The sequence below is a fragment of the Panthera leo genome, chromosome A1 (assembly GCF_018350215.1).
Source record: "Panthera leo isolate Ple1 chromosome A1, P.leo_Ple1_pat1.1, whole genome shotgun sequence".
Classification (NCBI taxonomy): Eukaryota; Metazoa; Chordata; class Mammalia; order Carnivora; family Felidae; genus Panthera; species Panthera leo.
In genome coordinates, this window is record NC_056679.1 from 157048248 (window position 1) to 157069372 (window position 21125).

Here is a 21125-nt window from a genome sequence, read left to right on the forward strand (position 1 = left end):
AAAAATAACCACTTTCCATCCAATGAGACCAAGAGGTGAAGGACCTAGTGATTTTATGACAATGAGCACTTTATGACAATGAAAACCCTTGAAGCTCTGAATCCCTGGGGGCTTGACTTAAAGTGTGGGGTCAACCCCATTGACATCACAGATCCTTCCTGCAGTCACAATGCTACTGAGCCACACCGGGAAGATGCCCTGGAAACATAAAGACATTAGTCAGATTGTAATCCAGTTTCTTTAGTGCTCTGGCTTTCTGAAAGACAAAACAAAAAGTTCTGCTCCCTTTAAAAAAAAAATCAAATCAGCAAAAAATAAAGCCAGGAAATCAAGCATCATGAGTGCAGGTATTTAACCCACGGATTACCCAAGGTCTCTAAATTCTCATTCTTTACTACCTTACTTATATTTCTTATTACATATAAGCAAGGTAATAAATCCCAAAGAAGATCCTTGGGTGGCTTGGGCACAATAGTGTGAGAAATCTTTTCCCATTATTTCATAACAGTTTGATCTAAATGAGTGTGTCTCAACAAAATTTCCTAAATGTCTAATGGAAGTACCTGGGATGATAAATTTTTGTAGCTGACTATGGGTGTGATGGGGGCCTGGTGAAGAAATGATGTAGGGGAGGACAGAAGAGGAGGGTGTAAAACCAATTAGAAGCATCCCTTGGGGCACCTGGGTGGCTCAGTTGGTTAAGCTGCCGACTTCAGTTCAGGTCATGATCTCACCGTTAGTGGGTTTGAGCCCTGTGTCAGGCTGTGTGCTGACAGCTCAGAGCCTAAGCCTATTTCAAATTCTGTGTCTCCCCCTCTCTCTCTGCCCCTCCCTGGCTAGAGCTCTGTCTCTTTGTGTCTCAAAAATAAATAAACATTAAAAAAAAAAAAAAAGAAGCCTCCCTGAACTTTTGCCATAGGTACAGAAACTGCCCTTAATTTTAAAGAGAAGATTAACTACCACTGCAAAAGTTCACTTGCCTTCGTTCCTGATCTAATGCAGCATTCTGGTTGCCTAGATACAGATGTAAACATAAATGCCTCTCCGACTGCAGAGGAACAGCGGAATGAACCTGATGGCCACCTTCCTGGCTCAGTCAGTGACCAAGAAAAGAAAGCAAGTACTTTTAGACATTCATAGTAAAAATAGAATATTTTGTTCAGCTTCTTTAAAGCTTAGCGTTATTCAGAGAGTTCTAAGGGGTCCTAGAAGTGTTGTTTTTCTTTTCACTCTACCTACATTTCTTATTTGTTCTGCTTTTACAAAGTGACTGATGACAGCACAAGCTGAAAAGAAAAGGGGCCTCAATTTGTGGATACATTCATTGGACTGACTTTTAATAGGCAGGGCTAGGTATTAACAAAATTTGACAATTATTTTTTATAAAGATTCAAAGGAAACTATGATAAATTCGAGATACAGACTTTATCTCTAACATGAAAAAGAGAAGAGCTAAATAGGTTTCTTTTATTGGTACTTGTCATTAATGAAAAAGAACATTCAAAGAAGCAGTAGTTTTAGCCCTCATCAGTGGATGAAGCCTCTTGTGATAGAAAGAGCACTGGAAAGCTAGCACAATATCAATATCAAACATTGATCTTTGGTATCTGATGGCTGTACCATACCCAGGCTGTGTGACTTTTAGCAGTTACTTAACTTCTCTGTTTCCTCTTCTACAAAATGGGCTAATTAGGCCTAACATACAAAGATGTGAGATTTGAATGAGCCCTAAGAAAAAGGGCTTAGCAAGTAAAAGGGACTCCATCAATAGCTATATGTAATTATTATCATCATCTATAGGATCCTGAGCAAGTCCACTACTTCTCTAATCCTCAGATTCCTCACCTATAAAAATAATCATCTTAGGGGTGCCTGGGCAGTTCAGTTGTTCAAGGGTCTGACTCTTGGTTTGGGCTCAGGTCATGATCTCATGGGTTCGTGAGTTTGAGACCTATGTGGGGCTCCTTGTGGAGCCTGCTTGAGATTATCAGTCTCTCCTTCCTTCTCTCCCTGCCCCTCCCCCACTCACACTCTCTCACACTGTCTCTCTCTCTCTCTCTCTCTCTCTCAAAATAAATAAACTTAAAAAAACAATAATCATCTTAAATTTTTCTGTGATGAAGTAGGATCTTAGTAACTACGATTCCCACCTTATAGGACATCATATATGTGAAAGGGTTTTTTTTTTAATTTTTTAATCTTTATTTATTTTTGAGAGAGAGACAGAGTATGAGCAGGGGAGTAGCAGAGAGAGAGGGAGACACAGGATCCGAAGCAGGCTCCAGGCCCTGAGCTGTCGGCACAGAGCCTGACGTGGGGCCTGAACCCACAAACCGTGAGATCATGACCTGAGCCGAAGTCGGATGCTCAACCCACTGAACCACCCAGGCACCCCTATGTGAAAGTGAAAGTATTTTATAGGCCATTTTATAGGCCATTAAGCCATAAAGGATCATAGCATTTTAAGGTATTCTTATAAAGCCGATGAAAACTGACACACATAAAAAATCCCATGTTGTTCCTGAGAATTGTTAATATAATTACATTCTTGCTTGTAGAAATAGGGATGAAACAGAGCTGACTCTTATATTCAATTACCAAAGATATAGAAATTTACATATTACCTTAGATACATCAAAAATTGCAGAGAAGAAAGAGGAAACAGATATGTCACAATGTGCTCTATGTAAGTAGTACAATTACAATAAGATTTCTTTTTTCTGTAACTTTTACTTTTCTATATTTTCCCAAATTCTTCTCCATTATCAGGTTTAACATTTATTACTTTAAAAGTATGTGAGTTGAGGGGCGCCTGAGTGGCTCAGTCGGTTAAGCGTCTGACTTCGGCTCAGGTCACAATCTCACAGTCCGTGAGTTTGAGCCCCACATCGGGCTCTGGGCTGATGGCCCAGAACCTGAAGCCTGCTTCCGATTCTGTGTCTCCCTCTCTCTCTGCTCCTCCCCCGTTCATGCTCTGTCTCTCTCTGTCTCAAAAATAAATAAACGTTAAAAAAAATTTTTAAAAAAAATAAAAGTATGTGAGTTGTGTTTTTAAGAGGTGCTATTTACAGTTTTCAAAATAAGACTTAAAAATTAATAATATAAAAGTAAAAGATATATATCCAATTGTTTCACTTGAGAAGGGGGAAGGAAACAATAGACCAGTAATTTAGTGTCCTTGGACACAATAGTCACAGACTCTTTCATCCCACAAAAGGGAATGAAAGAACTACCAGGTGCCAAACATGTAAGGCCCAGGACCAGCCAGTTGCTGAGGAAATACCACAGACTCCCTCACACAGGCCAGGACAGCCATGGCAAGGTGAGAAAGGAAGAGCTGGCACAGGTCGGGAGCCCAGGACCCAGCGCTGTTCCAGCTCAAAACTGGAGTCAAAACACAAACCAGGGCAGAAGGCCAGTCATGTTCTCTAGGGAGTTAGGATGGTTTCCATAACATGGATACCTGAGTGCCCTGTGGATCAGTGTATATACATCCTCTAGGGGAAGACTCAGCTTCAGGCCATCAGACCCATTGCAGACTCCATTCAGCAAAGGGGAGGCAGGGCCTACAGCACTATCATGGCGATCACTGGCTCCATTCTGAGCATCCTCGAGCCTGTGCTGGTTGACCAATAGCAAGTCAGCAGGGTCAGGAGAGCCTATCGTCAGGATTCTTTATTAGCTTCCTTGATAATACATTTCTTTCTTTTTCTTTTTTCTTTTTTCTTTTTTCTTTTTTTTTTTTTTTTTTAAGTTTTATTGGAGGGGAGAGCTTTCCAATTAAGTCTCTTAGGCCCTACATCAAGAAGTAAGACGTGGTAATTCCTTAGGCATTTGCAAAACGAATGATTCCTGTATGTAGGTCTTAAATTTTACTCTGCTCACCATTACAGTATACAATAATATAAACCAAGACAAAATATCCCAGGAAAATATTTTGTTTAAGTTTTAAGGAGAGGTGGAATACTACTCATACTCTCCCTATTGAATCCAGTTCAGTGACGGGCTATTAAAATGAACATAAATCTGTGTCCTGTTTTTAATCTTAAAAATAAAGAACATTAGAGTTTAAAACAGTTTTAGCATATGCCAAACAATGAGTGCATTTGGTGAACTCTCTCCTCCCAGAAATGCTGCAATATTATGAACTTTGATGCAGTGGAACTTTCTTTCTAGTAGCACCATGTTATTGAATTAGGTAAGTGTTCATACAGTCAGCTCTATTTAATACTAGTAAGTAATGTACATAACTGTGCTCTACTTTTATTTCTCATTGACTATAATAATCTGACATCCAGGTTTCCTAGAAAACAAAGTTATCTGGATAGACCAGATTTCTAGTTTTGGAGTTTGTTTTTGAAAATTAGCTGATTCCCCGCAGAAATTGGTATGATGGAATAATTTACTCCGTGAGAACTTCTTTAGTAACTCAGCCAATAATCACTGGATATTTCACTTTAAAAATTTTCTAAGAATAATCCATGGTTTGACTTGTCTAAAAAGTTTTTTCTGACTGTGATACCAATCTATGAAATGCAGCTCTCTAGTATCTTTCCAGAACTTGACTTTGGTTTTAGTCTCCAGAAACACAGATGGGACATGTGCAAGTTTAACTGGGCTGATAGTCTATGGTATATATTTTGTTTAAAACTAAAATATTTATATAAAAATAATATGGATAAGACTTCCGTATAAAGTAGATGATGATACATTTTAAACCCGTGACCTTTATTTTAGGTAAGATTATCTCCAGCCACAATGTCAGCTAAGAATTCTACGGATCTAGTTGAATATGTTGACAGGTAAGTTGGTAAATTACAACGTGTTTTAACTACTTACTATATTTAGTGATTCAGCTAGAGATTCAAGTGCCTGAATGAGATGTTTGAGTTCATCTAAACTAGTTCTCTGCTTTCAGAAGAGACACATTAAATCATGTCAGAAGATGAACCTCTCTATGCTATTCCTTTCTGATTCAGAAAACAAGCCAGTTTTATTTTATTAATTTATTTAAAGCCTCCTCTTTAAATAACTTCCATAGGTTCCTATAGATTATGAATAATGCCACACGAGTGACATGAAAAGATTGATATAGGTACCTATGACTTTCAAAGTAAATCAATAAATCTATTAACAATTTCATGATTAAAACTCAGAGAATTTGTAAGTATGTTAAATTAATCATCAGAAAATTTTGTTTCTGCTGTCCAGTGCCACACCTGGAGCTCATCCAGGGAAGGACTGCAGAAGAGGGTCTACTCTGGGGACTTGGAAATAGGACATATTATTAATGAAAGTGCAATGTCCAAAAGATCCTAGAACTCTAGTTTGTAAAGGTGGGATCACAGAGGCAACGCATATTTGTTTGAAATGTTTTCTATTTTGTATGTCAGGAGATTTGGTCTGATGCAACAATTAATGCTTTTAGGACACTTGGGATTTAGTCTCGGGACTTGCACTAATTGTCTGTATGACCTCAATCAGGCCCATCATGTGTCTTGGCTTTAGTTCTTTCATTTGCCAAATGAAGAGGTTTGATTAGAAGCTCTTAGGACCCACTATAGTTTTTAAAAAATTCTGGTCATAAAATATACATTATGACAAACAAGAAAAATTATCAAACAAAAGAAATGATCAAACAACATGAGAAAAGTCTAAATACTGAATTTTCATTTTTTTAAATTACCTTTAACAATGAAGATGATAAACAATTTTTGAAGATGACAAACATTTTAAATTCACTGATTTTTTATCACAGTCTGTTCACATGAAGGATTTTCCTGATCCTTTGCCAATCGAATGAACACACCACACAGAGTTCAACCACAATATTTCAGCCCCTCTTTTCATGCTGCCCATAACTTGTACTTGTTTAGGTGACAATAAGGTCATAATCAAGGGAAAATGAAACCAAACAAGGGAAAAGGATTTTTTAATGTTTAAAAATACAGTATTTGGACAGGTGACATTTTTTCTGAGCTAAGGACAATGATTGTGGTGTGCATAAAAATAATTATTTTACAGGGACATATTAGCTACACTTGCCATCCAAGGAGGAATGGGAGACTTATTCTTACTTGAATCTACACATGACAAATAGAAAATAGAAATCATTCTTCTGATCTGTCAAATTCCAGTATGAACCCACGTGGATTTCTTTAGCCCAGGCTGGTGACCTATATACCAGGAGATGACAGAACAAATTTCTGGAAGACAATGACAAACCTACAAAGAAATTCAAGGAAATTTTTGCCCTTTCTTGGATTCCAGAGAAACTAAAATTAAGACAAAAGGGGAGAAATATTATGTAATTCAAAGCAAAAGTATAATGAAGATTATCTGGTGCCAACATTCATTTCTCCCTTGATCTCCTCCAAAACCCCTCTCTTGCGGTCTAAGCCATATATCTATAACTCCTAGGTACCACCTAAGATGGTTGGGTTTTTTTTGTTTTGTTTTGATCTTTCCCCTCTAATCTCCCAGAGCAGGCTGCAAGCTCCCGAAACGCAGGGACTATAGGATATTATGCTTTCTGATCTCCCCCCCTACAGTAGTAGCCTATCACGGAGTATTGAATATTGATTCCTGCAGAACCATAGTGGACGGACTGAATGGAGAGTCTAGTGGAACAGCTGAATCTTTAAGACTCTGCTTCATGCAGTAGACTCCTGGGTAGCTGATTAACTGGAAAAGCAAGGTGGCACACAGGCATGTTAATAATCAGTGAAGGTACTTCGAACTGACATGCTGACTCCAAAAACATAAACATAAAAAACAATTTAAAAAATAGCTTCATCCTTCAAGTCATAGTATTCATTGAGTGACAACAGATTTATTGATATGCAGAGAGGGTAATAACAGAAGCAAAAGTCATTATGAACTTAAGCTACCAGAATCTATATTACATATTCTCAGAGGTTCTGCCTTACAAATCTATATGGGAATATTTACAGGAAATACTGGAAAAAAAAAAAAACAACAAAACCAATAATAACAGCCCCAAAAAAGTGAGAATGAGCAATAAAATGGGTAATACATACCCTAAGAAAAAGGTTTGTCTAGAGACATGCACATTAAAAGACCTGGCAGACCAAGCACTGACAAGGCTCTTCCCAGCCTCAAGCAGTTGGAACAACACCCACACATTATAGTACTTGTTAAATATTAGGTCATATTAATAATCCATGGAACAGGGGGAGGCGGAATGCTTGCAATCATTTATAGGACAAGTACGGTGACATTATATTAAAGGCAGTAAATAATTCTGATTTCCACAATGTGTTCGTGGATTCACAGTGGCAGTGTGGCCAATGCTCATTTAAGCTTCATTGAACAGGAAAGCACCAAAGCCTTTTTTTTCTTTTTCTTCTTTTTGTCCCTGCTGGTGGAAGGATCACCGCATTGAGGCCAGGCGCCTCAGGTCCGCTCTTGGATCTGCCTCTCATTAATTAGCTATGGGACCTTGAGAAAAAGGAAATGCCTCTTCTCTAAAATGGGATGGAGTTTTAAGTGATGATGAGCAGCCTGAGTCCCAAGGGCTGTCTGTGTTCAAAATCAAATCCAGATTTCACTTCCAGGATGCAGCTCAGAAAGCTGCCTCTATGTGCTACTTTCTCAACTCTGGCCATAATTTCTCATAAGCATTCTTTTATGTAATAAGGCAAATGGCTAAGATTTAAGAACATGGATTATTACCCCTTGGGATTTAATTTTGAATAAAAAACAAATTCTGCCTATAAATCTCTTTTTATTTTTCTTCAACTGACTGCTGGAAAAAAATTCTTAACACTGAATCAATAATTTCTAAGGTCTCTTCCATCCCTCAAATTCTTTGGTCTTCTAAAACTGGTTATTTCCTTTTATTCACTTAACAAATACTTACTGAGCATTTATTATGTGCTGGGCATTATGTTAGGCACTTAGATAGTCATTAGCAAACAAAACAAAGATCCCTGCCCTCACGGGGATTCCATTCTAGCAGGAGGAAGGGACACACATTGTTAGATAGCCTGTCAGGGCAGGCCTCACTGAGACATCAGATGTGAGCAAAAACTAGGAGATGAGGGAGTTGGCCATGTGGACATGTGTGGGAAGAGTAACGTTTCCAAGGCAGGAACCTTCCCGAGGTGTGGCTGAAAAGGCAAGGGGGCAAAGATGGCTGGAATAAAAAAAAGAGGGAAGTATAAACTTGAACCACCATGCCCCCTGGGCCAGGGAAATGAAGTTGTTTGTTATGGAGGAGTTGTCCAGTACATATCTCAGAAATTCTCTCAGGAGTACAGTTTGGGAAGATGAGGGGTCTGGCTGACAACCAAAGAATGGTATTTAAAATTGGGATACATAAAACTCTAAGTGAAATAGGCAAAAGCATACATGATTGATGATTTCTCCTTGTGAGTAGGATATGGCATTCAGGGCCTGTGGAGTATTTATTTTCAAGGTTTATTCAAGTATTTATTTCAAGGTTTTCTCTTACTACCATTTTATTGTATTGTGATGCATTTCTTTTCTTGGTACAAGATGATGATAGATATTTCACATTACAGTACAAAAGAAAGGAAGACAAAACACTGTTGGTTGAGCTTTCTATGGGATAGGTCATGTTAGGTTTGAGGACTTTCTGGTTTTGTTTTGCAACATCATATCCATCATTGAGGGCAACCAGCTCCCAGGTGAGAAAGCTCAAAACAGTCTGGGCAGCTTGGGAAGGAAGGGATACATGGGGCACTCTGGGTTCATTAGCAAGGTTTTTTATGATCTGGCAAACCCTCTTGCACCCTGCACAACTCCCTGGTCTCACTGACCATATTTGTTGTTAAAGAGTCCAGTTCTTAGTCCATGTTAATCTTCTCATTTAATCCTCTCAATAACCCTAACAGCGGCATAGTGTCACTATTTTAAATATGAAGACCCTGGGGTTCAAAGGAGTCAAATATTTGTCCAAGTGCACATAATACTATGACAGAACCAAGATTCTAATCCAGAAATCTATGTCTAAGTTATTCCAAAGCCTGTTTTCTTAACCACCCCTCTATCCACATTCCCTGCCAGCTATCCTCTCAAGACACACACACACGCACACACACACACACACACACACAGACGTTTCACCTCCAGCCCATCCCTGGACCATAGAAGACGTGATTCAACCATAGATTTCTGATCTTCCTCCACTAGGGCCCCTCTGGGAGGAGTGGCCAACCTGGACTCACAGCATCCTAGCTGTGCCTGGGAGGTGCTGCCATCAGCCACAGTGCAGTCTCTTATTCCTCTCTAGCATCTACTCACTGCCTGCCCCACAACCTGTGATGGGCAAGACTCTGGCTGTGGGTGGACACAGCTACAGGAATTGGGCACAACCCACAACACCCACATATTGCTCAAGGCAGGGCCTGCCCAGATGAAGTTCCGTCCCTCCCACCCCAGGAGGCCCCCTGGATTCCCGCCACACCTATGAGCTTCTGCTCAAGTCTGAGAAATGCAATGAGGTCAGGTTGAGCCAGACTCAGTTCTCTAGAGCAGAGAGGGAGCCCCTCCAGCCTCTGGGCTTCAGTGAGGATCCTTAGGATTCCACAGTGAGATGTGAGCCAAGCAGAGGAAAGGTAACTGGTAATTACATAATGTATTCTGAGGTAACACAATATAACAGGAAGAGCTACTAAGTAGTCTAAGCAAAGCTGCTGTGATGTAGCAAAGAGTCAAAGAAGCAAATTAAAATATTTCCCAGCTGAGTGACTGACAATCTCCAAGTCTCCGTTTCCATCTGAATTGAGAAAAATTTTACCTATGCCATGGGGGTAGTTGTGGGGATGAAATGAAATGATGTATATAAAAATGACACGTCAGGGGCACCTGAGTGGCACAGTCTGTTAAGCATCCAACTCTTGATCTCAGCTCAGGTCATGATCTCACAGTTCGTGAGAGCAAGCCCCCCATCGGGCTCTGTGCTGATGGTGTGGAAACTGCTTGGGATTGTGTCTCTCCTTCTCTCTGCCCCTCCCCAACTTGTCCTATCTCTCTCTCAAAAATAAATAAATAAACTTAAAAAAAATTGTTTAAATGACATGTACACTATGAGCATTATATAAAAATAAGACTGTGTAATAATAAATTCCTTACATTTCTCCATGGCTAGGAACTCCCCTTAAATAACTTACCATCTGTATTAGTTTCCTAGGGCTTCCATAACACAGTATCATAAACTGGGAAGGTTAAAACAACAGATATTTATTGCCTCACATTTCTAGAGGTTAGAAGTCTAAAACCAAGGTGTCATCAGGGTTGGTTTTTTTCTGAGGACTCTGAGGAAGAATCTTTTTCATTCCTCTCTCTTAGCTTCTGGTGACAGCTGGTGATTGCTGGTGTTCCTTGACTTCTAGATACATCACTTCAATTTCTACCACCATTTCACATGGTATTCTCCATATGTCTCCATTTTTACATAGCCATTTTCTTATAAGGGCATCAGTCATATTGGATTATGCCCCACCCTCCCCTCTATGACCTCATCTTAACTAATTACATCTGCAATGACCTTACTTCCAAATAAGATCACATTTTGAGGTACTAAGAATTAGGTCTTCAACATATCTCCTTGTGGGGATACAATTCAGCCCATAATTCCATCTAATAATTACTAATAATTATGGTAAGAACATTTGTATATGACACTTATAGACGTTGCAAAGCACTTCAAGTACATTAAGTAAATTGATATCCTTCAGTCAATTGGTAGGGCAGGAGTCATGATCTCCACAGGACACAAAGATCTCTCCTCTGGATAACCTAAGAAAGGTTAAAGATAATAAGTGGCAGAGACAGCCCTTGAACCCTGGTCTTCTGACTCCAAATACAGTATTCTTTACCCGGGAGACTGACATAAATAACACGTACATCCCCAAAATAGCAAGGCAATATGGAAAAGTGTCACAAAATAACTACAAAATGCTGTAAGAACTCCAAATATCATCAAAACTACTTGCTAGAGCAGTTTACATACACTTTGCCTATAAGTATAACTCATCATGCCCTCATTCACACAGAGACTCTGGAACACTTGCCAACTGAATGCCTCCCACAAGGAAGCCAATCACAACAGGTGCATCATTAATTCTGTAATTTTAATGAAAATTTTACTAACAAAGTGTTTGCCTCATATAGCATATAACTATTTTGCTAGAAATTATCTACAACCAGTCTCCTTCTCCAGTGTCTCTTGGCCATGTCCTTATTTAGAGTCCTCTCCTCCAGGCTCCTTTAGGCAGACCTCATGCTGGCACAACCCTACTGGCTTTGGTCTGCCTCTTCCCCACCTGTACCCATGAACCTGGAGTTGCCTCCATCTCAATCCTAAAGCATTCAGTCTTGTGTAAAACCCAGAAATGGAGGCTTGTCTAGCTGCCAAAATCCATTCGCCAGGGTGGTTAGAAATAAGCAACAGAGAAACTACAGAAAACATTTTTTTCAATTTCATTGTTCCATAAACTTACAGGTTATTTTTGTGAGGCATCAAAATGTTCTCTAAAATTTCACTTCACGTGTGTGTGTATTGTGTGTGTTGCAGGACTGTATGCACTGAGAATGGAACTAGGCATAGAAGATCTCCCAAAAATGAAAATTTTTTTCAGTTATACTCTTCATTGTTCTAGAAAATAACTCAAATTTTCAAGTTTCTGCATCTTGAGTATCACAGGCTGACAAAATAGTTATCAGAATCTCCTAAGTAAATTTAGTGCTCGATTCACAAGAACAGAACAGGCAGAGAAGTGAGAGGCTCTAGGTACGGATGCCTCTGCCAGCAACAGCACAGCTGGTACAAGTCATACCGAATCACAGAGAAACAGAACTCAGAGTTTGTGGAAAATCTGTTCAGATTCAGTTGTCAGCTACATAATCAATGATTTATGTAAAGCCCAAATATCTCTCTGAAAAGGCCCCCTGGGAATTCTTTCTCCTGTGCTTAGTAACTCCATCTGGACTAGTCTGGAATATTCAGTCATTTCTTTCCTTTCACAGTTAAATTTAGATGTAAGTCCCACTGATACAATACACTAATAAAACAGTGCTTTCTTTTTTTTTTTTAATTTACTGAAAATTAGAGTGACCACATCTTGTTACTCAGTTTTTAACCATTTGGATGGTCTTTGAAAAATGGTATCAGGAAACTCTCTTAGAAGACTGAGACCGTTCATACGTGTGTCTTTCCAGTTGTTGATTTACAAAGGTCAATTGCAAAATAACATTCTCTTTTTTTAAGTTATTTTTGAGAGAGAGAGAGCACACACACACACACACACACACACACACACACATGCACATGGGAGAGGGGCAGAGAGAGAGAGAGAAAGAGAGACAAAGAGAGAATCCCAAGCAGGCTCCACACCGTGGAACCCAATGCAGGGCTCAAACTCACAAACTGAGAGATCATGACCTGAGCCAAAATCAAGAGTTGGACACTTAACCGACTGATTCACCCAGGCACCCCCATGATATTCTCTTTAGTTATAGTAATGGAAATGGAAAAATATATAAGCTCTGTGTTTATCTTTCAGGAATTGTGTAAATAGAACTAAACAGCATTATTTTGTGCTTCATTAAGCATCATTAAGCTTCATCTTTAATGCTTCATTAAGCATTTTTTATTAATAAAAAATAATAAAACTCCTAATTTATAGTAAACCTTAGGCACAAAAAGGAATGCTTTCCACTTAAATATAAAATAACTTCTAAAAATAAATTTTACAAACTAAAGGAAACTATATATCATATATATAGTTTATATATCATATATATATGATATATAATCATCAATATATATCAATATATATATTGATATATATATCAATCGATATACATATCTATTGATATATATATCAATATATATCATATATATATCTATATATATATATGATATATATCATATATATCATAAGTCACTTAATGTCCCTATTGTTGCAGGAAAATACATTTGCATAACACTAGGTGCTGCCCTCTTACTGGGTTCCTTCCATGTGCCAAATAGCAACATCATTGAGGCCAATCATGACAAATGGGACCACAGACTGGCATCTGAGCAGAGGTGGCAGCCTTGTTCCACTGGTCCCTCTGCCACCTTAGGTCTGATTCCTCAAGTTCTTTCTGGACACAATCTTGACACCAGCCAATAAATAGCACACCCAAAGAGTGAGTGAACGGGGGCTCCCCATAACCCTGGGCTGCATTGGTTTTACCACCCTTACCACATGCTTCTCACATGTTATCTCTGTATTTACAACCACACAGTGAAGTAGGCCTGTTAGCCCCATTCAAGGATGAATTAACTGAAACACTTGGTTGGTCAGTGGTGGAACCTGTATTCTACCATCAGTCTGTCTTGCCTACCACCTTGCTAAATTGCTTCTGACTCTCCATATAACTTGAGAGCTCATATTCTCTATTTCATACCTCAGCACTTTATATATTCTGCCTTATCAATCACTGATCACAAACTGAGAATCACTCACTGATTCACATGACCAGTTTTAAATAAATAAATGGGTTTCAATATTTAGAAGACATAGAATCATCTAAGTGCTTACTTAAAATGTTTATTCTTGGGGCACCTGGGTGGCTCAGTCGGTTAAGCGGCCGACTTCGGCTCAGGTCATGATCTCGCGGTCCGCGAGTTCGCGCCCCGCGTCGGGCTCTGTGCTGACAGCTCAGAGCCTGGAGCCTGTTTCAGATTCTGTGTCTCCCTCTCTCTGACCCTCCCCCATTCATGCTTTGTCTCTCTCTGTCTCAAAAATAAATAAACGTTTAAAAAAAATTTTTTTTTTTTAAATGTTTATTCTTGCTCTGTCCCCCTCAACACCCAAGATTGTGATCTAAAAAATCTATGACAGAGCTAAGGAATCTGCATTGTAACAACTTCCCTCCCTTCTCCACCCCCATGATATTAATTCAATTTTCTTTATGAGAAACCCTGAATTAAACTAAGTTCCTTGAGGGACAGACCATTATCTATTATGCATGGACTAGAGTATACATTTAGTAAATAATAATAGAGTTTTATTTTAACTGAAATTTTATCGGTAGATTGTTAGATATAGATACAGTGCTTTCAGCTACACAGAACAAAAACTACAACCAAAATGATTAATTCACATTTCTAAAAATCTAGAGTTTAGTTAGAGGCTTAGCATCATCAAGCAAGTGTTTTCTATCCTTTTTTTCCGCTATCTTCTTTTCCCTCATGGTCACAAGATGGCTTCAGAAGTTCCAGACATCACACACAGGCATGACAACATCCAGCAAACAAGAGAGAAGTTTCTTCTTATGTGTTTTTTCTTGAAAGCAAAGAAACATCATCCAGAAACCCCACAATAGGTTTTTCCTTTCACCTGACTGGCCAGGTCAGTCCTACCTAAACCAGCTTCATCTCAACCCAGAAGAATAAGACCACCATGATTAATTTGCCCCCTCCCAAATGACGTGGGTGGTGGGAGGATGAACCAAATCAGGCAGTGGTGGTGCGGGTTGGGGGGTTAACTATCAGGAAGTTAACCAACAATGCCTGACACACTGGGAACATCTAAGAGAACACAAATACTAAATTTTGAGAAGAATGTAGCATAATTTATAAGTATCTGTATAGGATTGATGGCTAAGGACCAACTTCACTTTCCCTGGCACATCCAGGCTGCAGACTGTGGAGAGGTCAGAAAGCAGCACTAGCTCAAGGAAGGTAACAAGTAAATCTGCCGTCTGCCACTAGGCTATGTGTCACCATCAGCAGGGCCTGACATCCTCTTCCCTTCTGCCTGTGACTCATACATCTAATCGACAGAGCACTGTCAGCATGCTGGGGTTTTAGAGAAATGGAATATATATATATATATATATATATATATATATATATATATCCCCATATCCATTTGGTAATATTCCAGAAGAACATTTTTAAGCCAAATGAGTGGTAGAGGGAATCTAATGAAACCCTTAACAAAGCCTTCTTTGTTCTTAAAATGTGCAGATGACAGGAAAGGGGAACTTCACCCAGGCTGAGGTTATTTTGTACTGCTCAAGAGAAGACACTGTAAATCTTGAAGCTCTAACAACTGTAGTCTTCATTGTACCTTCCTCCACCCCCAATTTCCAACAACAGAGCCTTAAGGGAACAAACAGTACAGCCAGAAAAATCAGTCAATAAACATTTACTGATGACCTACTATGTGTCAGGCACTCTTCTCAGTGTTGGAGGCATTGTGAAGAACAACTTAGATAAAGCACCTGTCCACGGGGAGCTTTCATTCTAGTGATGGAGGGCAGAAAATAAACACAATTAAGATCATTTTAGATAATGACAAATGCTGGGGAGAAGAAGAAATGTGGTATTATGATAGAAAGTGACCTAGGAGAAGACTTGTCTGAGGAGGGGATACTGGATTTGAGACAAAAATCAATGAGAAGGAGGCAGCCATGAAGTGACTTCAGGGAAGAGCAGTCTAAGCATAAAGAACAGCAAGCGCCAAGGCTCTGAACAATGCACTAGTTTTGCATGGGTGAGGGATGGAAAGAAGATGCATGTGGTTGAATGAGAGTAAGCGGATGGAAGAGCAGGAGGAGATGGGGTTGGAAAGGGGAACAAGGATTTTATTCTCAGAAAATGGATAAGCCATTGGAGGGTCTCAGACTTTGAGAAAGACCACTCTAGCTTCCATGTGGAGGATGCACTTTTTGTTCAGATGCAGAAGTAGAGGAGATAATGGCGGTCAGGACCAAGAAAGGAAGAGACAACTAAGGAAAGAGTGTATATGAAGCCTGGGGACACTTCTGTGTGTCCTCACTGTTGCCACTCTATTAGGTCACATGAGTAGCATCAAAGTGAGGCCCCTGCTTCTGCTTATTATCTCTTGGAATTCTAGGAATATAGGAGAGTTAAGCTTAACATTGGATTTTGGAGTCACACAGATGAGTTTCAAAGTTTGACCCTGACATAACTAAGTTGTGTGACCCTTCCTTCTGTCTGATTAATTTTTTTCATTCTGGTATTCTAAATCACTAGTTCATTCTTCAGCTATTTCCTCCTTCATATTGTCCCATCTTTTTCTTTATTTCAACCATTATATTTTCACTTGTTTACTTTTTTAACATTTTCTAGTTTTTTGTTTTCATTTTGCTAACATCTTCCCTTCTTTTAATGTTTATTAGCCTTTTAAAAAATGTCTTACTGCATATATCTTGGTGTTTATCTTCTGTAGGAATCTATAATCCAGTAGATTATTTGTTGGCTAGTTGGTTTTGGAAGAGACTGTGCTCCTCAAATGTCTTGCTATCTTGGCCTGTGAATTAATTTTCCCCTGGGGGTTTTGGCCAGACCCAGGTCTCTACTGGAGTCCTGTCATCTCCAATAAACTCAGGGGGCTGGCACGGATAAGCCCCAGGCCCAGTAAAACCTCCCCATCCTACGAAATAACTTGTCCTGTCAGGTTTTCACCTTTGTTCCTCAGAAAGAAGTAGCATTAGGAGACCAGTGGCTTTCCCACCCCTGGAGCCTGTGGAGGTAGGAAGGTATAAAAGCAAATGCTGCAGGTCTGTTTTTACCCCAAGCTTTTTGTTACTGTTGTTTGAGGTTCTTACAGGTTTTCTGCCTTGCCTGATCTGACTCTTGAGGACACTTAAACAAGAATCTGAATTTCACACAACTAGAGCAGTTTATCCCAAGGCTATCTAGAAGAAGCAAGAGTAGAAATACAACAGTCCTTCTTCCCCATTTTACCCTCCCACAGCCTTGCTGAATTCTCTCTTGCCCCAGGCCAAAGCGGCCACCTGACTATGGTTGGGTTGCCCAGGAAACAGGCTCTGAGACAGAGATTGGTGAACAGAAGGCTCATTAAGGAGTGCTCTGGGGTCACTGCCAGGAAAGGAAGGAAAAAAAGTATTGTGATACAATTCCACAGGGAGCCATGAAGCTGGGATGGTCCTTCCAACTTGTTCTGAGATAGAGCAAGTGTGCCAGGCCTTTATAGCTATACATTGACCCATCACTGATTTCACGCTGCCCCAGGAAATGGGCATGGCCTTGAGCAAAGTGACTGTCTTCACCAAGGCGGTTCCCAGAGAAGCTATCAGCTGAGGGCTGTCAGCCAGCAGCACACCCAACACTTAGGAAAATAAGTCCCGCCTTCCTGAAAAGGGAGCTGGGGGGCACATCAGGGCACCCCCTGCACCACCCCACACCCTCACCAGTTTAAAATAGCCCCTGCTGCCCAAGGAGGGCAGTTTTCTAATTTTTCTTTCCAGTCACTCCAAGGTTTTAGGAGGGAGAGAGGATAGAAAACCAGCAGTCATGCTAGCTGAGCATTTTGGTCAAGACCATAGGACACCCAGGAAATTTTACTCCTGAGGAACTGTGTAAACTCATTTCTTTCTTCAGAGTCTGGGTCACAGAACCAAGCAAAGTGAATTCAATGAAGAAAAAAGACACAACAAAGTAGCTTGTCCTTCGAGAGGCTTATCAGTGAAGGGAAAGAGTAATATACTAATGCCAATAGGGGCTATCAGGATTTTACATGCTACTTTACCCTAATTCTTAACAGCTCTAGCCTATTTCTTTTTCTCATTTATTGTGTTTACTTTTTCACTGAACTTCTGACTCTTTCATGAATCTCTGCCTTTGAACTATCATTTCTTCCAAGTTAGTAGGCAGCACTCTCCTCAATGTAGAATTCTCAAGTATTAAATGTTTGTGGATCCAAGTTGGCTTGTTAGAATAGTGGGTAAAATATAAAATTATTCCTGCTTAGAAACATGAAAAATGCATAATGTAAGACCAAGGCAGAAGTCAGATCTTGTGAGATGAGAGACAAACCGGGAATCCAACCTGGCCGATTCCTATAAAGTCCTCCCAAACCTCTCACAGGGGAGATGGTACAGAAGTTAAGTGAAGAGACAAGTTCTGGTTCTGGCTCCTCCAACTCATTCTTGTAACGTCCCTGGTGTTGTTTCCTGTTCCTGACTAGGGGTCATTCTTTTCTTCCTGTGATTCCAAACACCCAGAGAAGGCAGCTAGAAGACAGATTGAACACCCAGGAGCGTACCATCGCTTTCCTCCTTGAACAAGCCTTCCGCATCAAGGAGGAAATCTCTGCTTGTCTTCAAGGGGCCCATGGCTTTCAAAAAGAGGAGTTGCTTGCCAGGAAGCTACTGGAAAGCCACATCCAGACCATCACGAGCATTGTCAAAAAACTGAGCCAAAATATTGAGGTAATTCTTCATTTCCCATACGTTGGCATCATTGTTTGACAACGATGATCAACCACCAATATCATTTTCAACTACAGAAATGACTCACTAGAGCTTAAGTTTAAATGACTACAACATGTAGCCCCAGAGGAAAACAGTTCAACTTTTCAACTGCTCATGTATGCTAAAAAGTAGAAGGAAATTCTATTCAAAAAGCATTTAATATCTATTTTGTGACAGCAGAGAGAATTGTTTAACAGTATGTCAGACATTGTGCTAAGGTGATTATTTTAATCTCAATTTCTGAGATTCTTTTTGTGTAATTGTTTCAAATAGAGCTTTTCATGGTGCACTGGCAATGATGGCTCACAGGCCCATCACAGTCTGACCCAAGCCATCTCTCTCCCCATCTCCCACCCCCTCACTTCTTTCATTGTGACCACACTGGCTCCCAGCTCTTCCTAGAACACACCAAACATGTTCTGGTTTCAGGGCCTTGGCACTTAATATTCACTCTGGCTGAATCATCTTCCCCTAGACATTCCTGTGAAATGTTCTCCATTGCCTTGAAGTCTGTGCTCAGTTATCACCCTATCAGAGAGGACTTCCTCAGCATTCTGTAAAAAGGCACCCTTCCCTACCCAGCAGTCACAATCTTCGTTAAATCTTACATTATAGATATTCATAGTACGTATCCATGTGATAAGCAAACTCATAGTGTATATTTGTTAATTGCTTGTTTTCCCCTTCTAATATATGAATATATATACACATGTGTGTGTATATACCTATATATGTATGTATGTATGTGTGTGTGTGTGTGTATATATATATATATATATATATATATATATATATTCTAATATATAATGGTAAAGATTCTGTTTTCTTCATTATTAAATAACACAACAGATGACAACAGCACATGGTAGGTAGTCAGCACTCTACATATTTCCCAAATGAATGATGTTTAAGATGTTAAAGGGAAAATAGAATTTCTGCTCACAAAAGAAAATATCTATCTTGGTTAAACCAAAATAAACAGATTTTCACTACAAGTCTTTCAGCATTTTTAAGGTGCCAATAGGCATGATGAATCTGGGGTAGAAACTTTCAAGCAAGAGTCCCAGAGAATATACTTTGGGAAACTGACTAAAAATTTGCAGAATTATCATTAAAATTCCCACAACAAATGTCCTCTTTTACTGTCAGGGAATATAATATAGTGGATCTGACAAACAGACAAACAAAACTCATGCAATTAACATCAGCAAAGACTTCCTTAGGACTTTGTTTATAAAGCTAAGGATATTTATTAATTTATTTTCCATCTGTAGGGTCTGGCAAACCCCAGGATGTATTAGAGGGAGTATGGAAGTTAAAAAAAAAAATCTTAGTGAACTTTTAAAAGGTACTTCATTGGTATTTAGCACATACTGAATTGACCCCAGTGCCTAAAAGTCAGTACCACTTCTCAAAGTGGTCAAAGATGTTTCCAGCATAACAGTGGTAAGAAAATGATGAGGTTAGCGGCTCAGTGCCTTTGACATGATGACCAAACCAAGTATAGCACTCGCACTAAACAAGATACCAATTTAAAAGTCAAAACTTGCTGGTAATTGAAAAGAGAGTAGCATTCTCAGAAATGAGAAATGGTTGTTACATGTTGATTATATTTGTCAAAATCCATTCAGATATATACTTTGATTGGTACCTTTTAATACCTATTAATTATACCTCAGTAAAATAATCTTAATTTTAAGAAGGAAACTATTTCCAGAAGTCTAGAAATCTGTTTTTTTTTAATTTTTTTAACATTTATTCATTTTTGATTGAGAGAGAGAGAGAGAGAGAGATTGCTGCCAGCACAAAGCCTGATGTGGGGCTCAAACTCACTGAGGGCAAGATCATGACCCGAGCTGAAGTTGGATGTTTGACTGAGCCACCCAGGCACCCCATTAGAAATCTTGTTAAGGGCTTTTTCCCTATAATAATTGGTTGTCTTAGATTAGCTCTGAAAAAAAGACAAAATATTTTCCCAAAACTATAAAATCTCAAAATATATGCCATCCTGTTAAGGAGATGAGGAGGACTGGTCTATGAGGAAAATGAATTAGAAAATATTTTAAAGTCTGTAGACAACATAGTTAAACATCATAAAGAAGAAACTATTAGGCTACCTTTAGTAAATAACTAATACTATAACGTGCTCTTTATAGTGAAATAGGTGCTATTCAAGTATTTTTTAAAAGCCTAAACTCATTAACGAGCTCAGTCCATTGCAAACTGACCAGCAAGACAGGTTCAAGTGTGAGCTGAAGCTTGACTTGGGCCTATGAAAGGAATTAAGAAAAAAATGTTTTTAATCAACCATAATTGCAGCAGTTGCTTGTTCCTTTTTTTTTTTTTTTTTTTTTTTTTTTTTTAATTTATTTATTTTTTTTATTTTTTAATATATGAAATTTACTGTCAAATTGGTTTCCATACAACACCCAGTGCTCATCCCAAAAGGTGCCCTCCTCAATACCCATCACCCACCCTGCCCTCCCTCCCACCCCCCATCAACCCTCAGTTTGTTCTCAGTTTTTAACAGTCTCTTATGCTTTGGCTCTCTCCCACTCTACCCTCTTTTTTTTTTTTTTTTTTTTTCCTTCCCCTCCCCCATGGGTTTCTGTTATGTTTCTCAGGATCCACATAAGAGTGAAACCATATGGTATCTGTCTTTCTCTGTATGGCTTATTTCACTTAGCATCACACTCTCCAGTTCCATCCATGTTGCTACAAAAGGCCATATTTCATTTTTTCTCATTGCCACGTAGTATTCCATTGTGTATATAAACCACAATTTCTTTATCCATTCATCAGTTGATGGACATTTAGGCTCTTTCCATAATTTGGCTATT

The 21125-nt window shown here is 39.2% G+C and overlaps 1 protein-coding gene across 4 annotated transcripts in view; it reads left to right on the forward strand.

Annotated features, from left to right (window-relative positions):
- Positions 1-227: 227 nt before the first annotated feature.
- FAM81B (family with sequence similarity 81 member B) overlaps positions 228-21125 on the forward strand; it is a 57481-nt gene continuing 36583 nt past the window's right edge. The window contains exons 1-4 of one of the 4 annotated variants that reach the window (XM_042943739.1): positions 228-347; positions 1019-1116; positions 4738-4802; positions 18000-18243. In XM_042943739.1, the coding sequence (XP_042799673.1) occupies positions 338-347; positions 1019-1116; positions 4738-4802; positions 18000-18243 (417 nt within the window). In that variant the 5' untranslated portion in view covers positions 228-337. Of the gene's footprint in view, positions 348-1002; positions 1117-4126; positions 4199-4737; positions 4803-17999; positions 18244-21125 lie in introns of those variants that run through there. The other 3 variants (XM_042943748.1, XM_042943758.1, XM_042943767.1) reach the window with 3 other exon arrangements.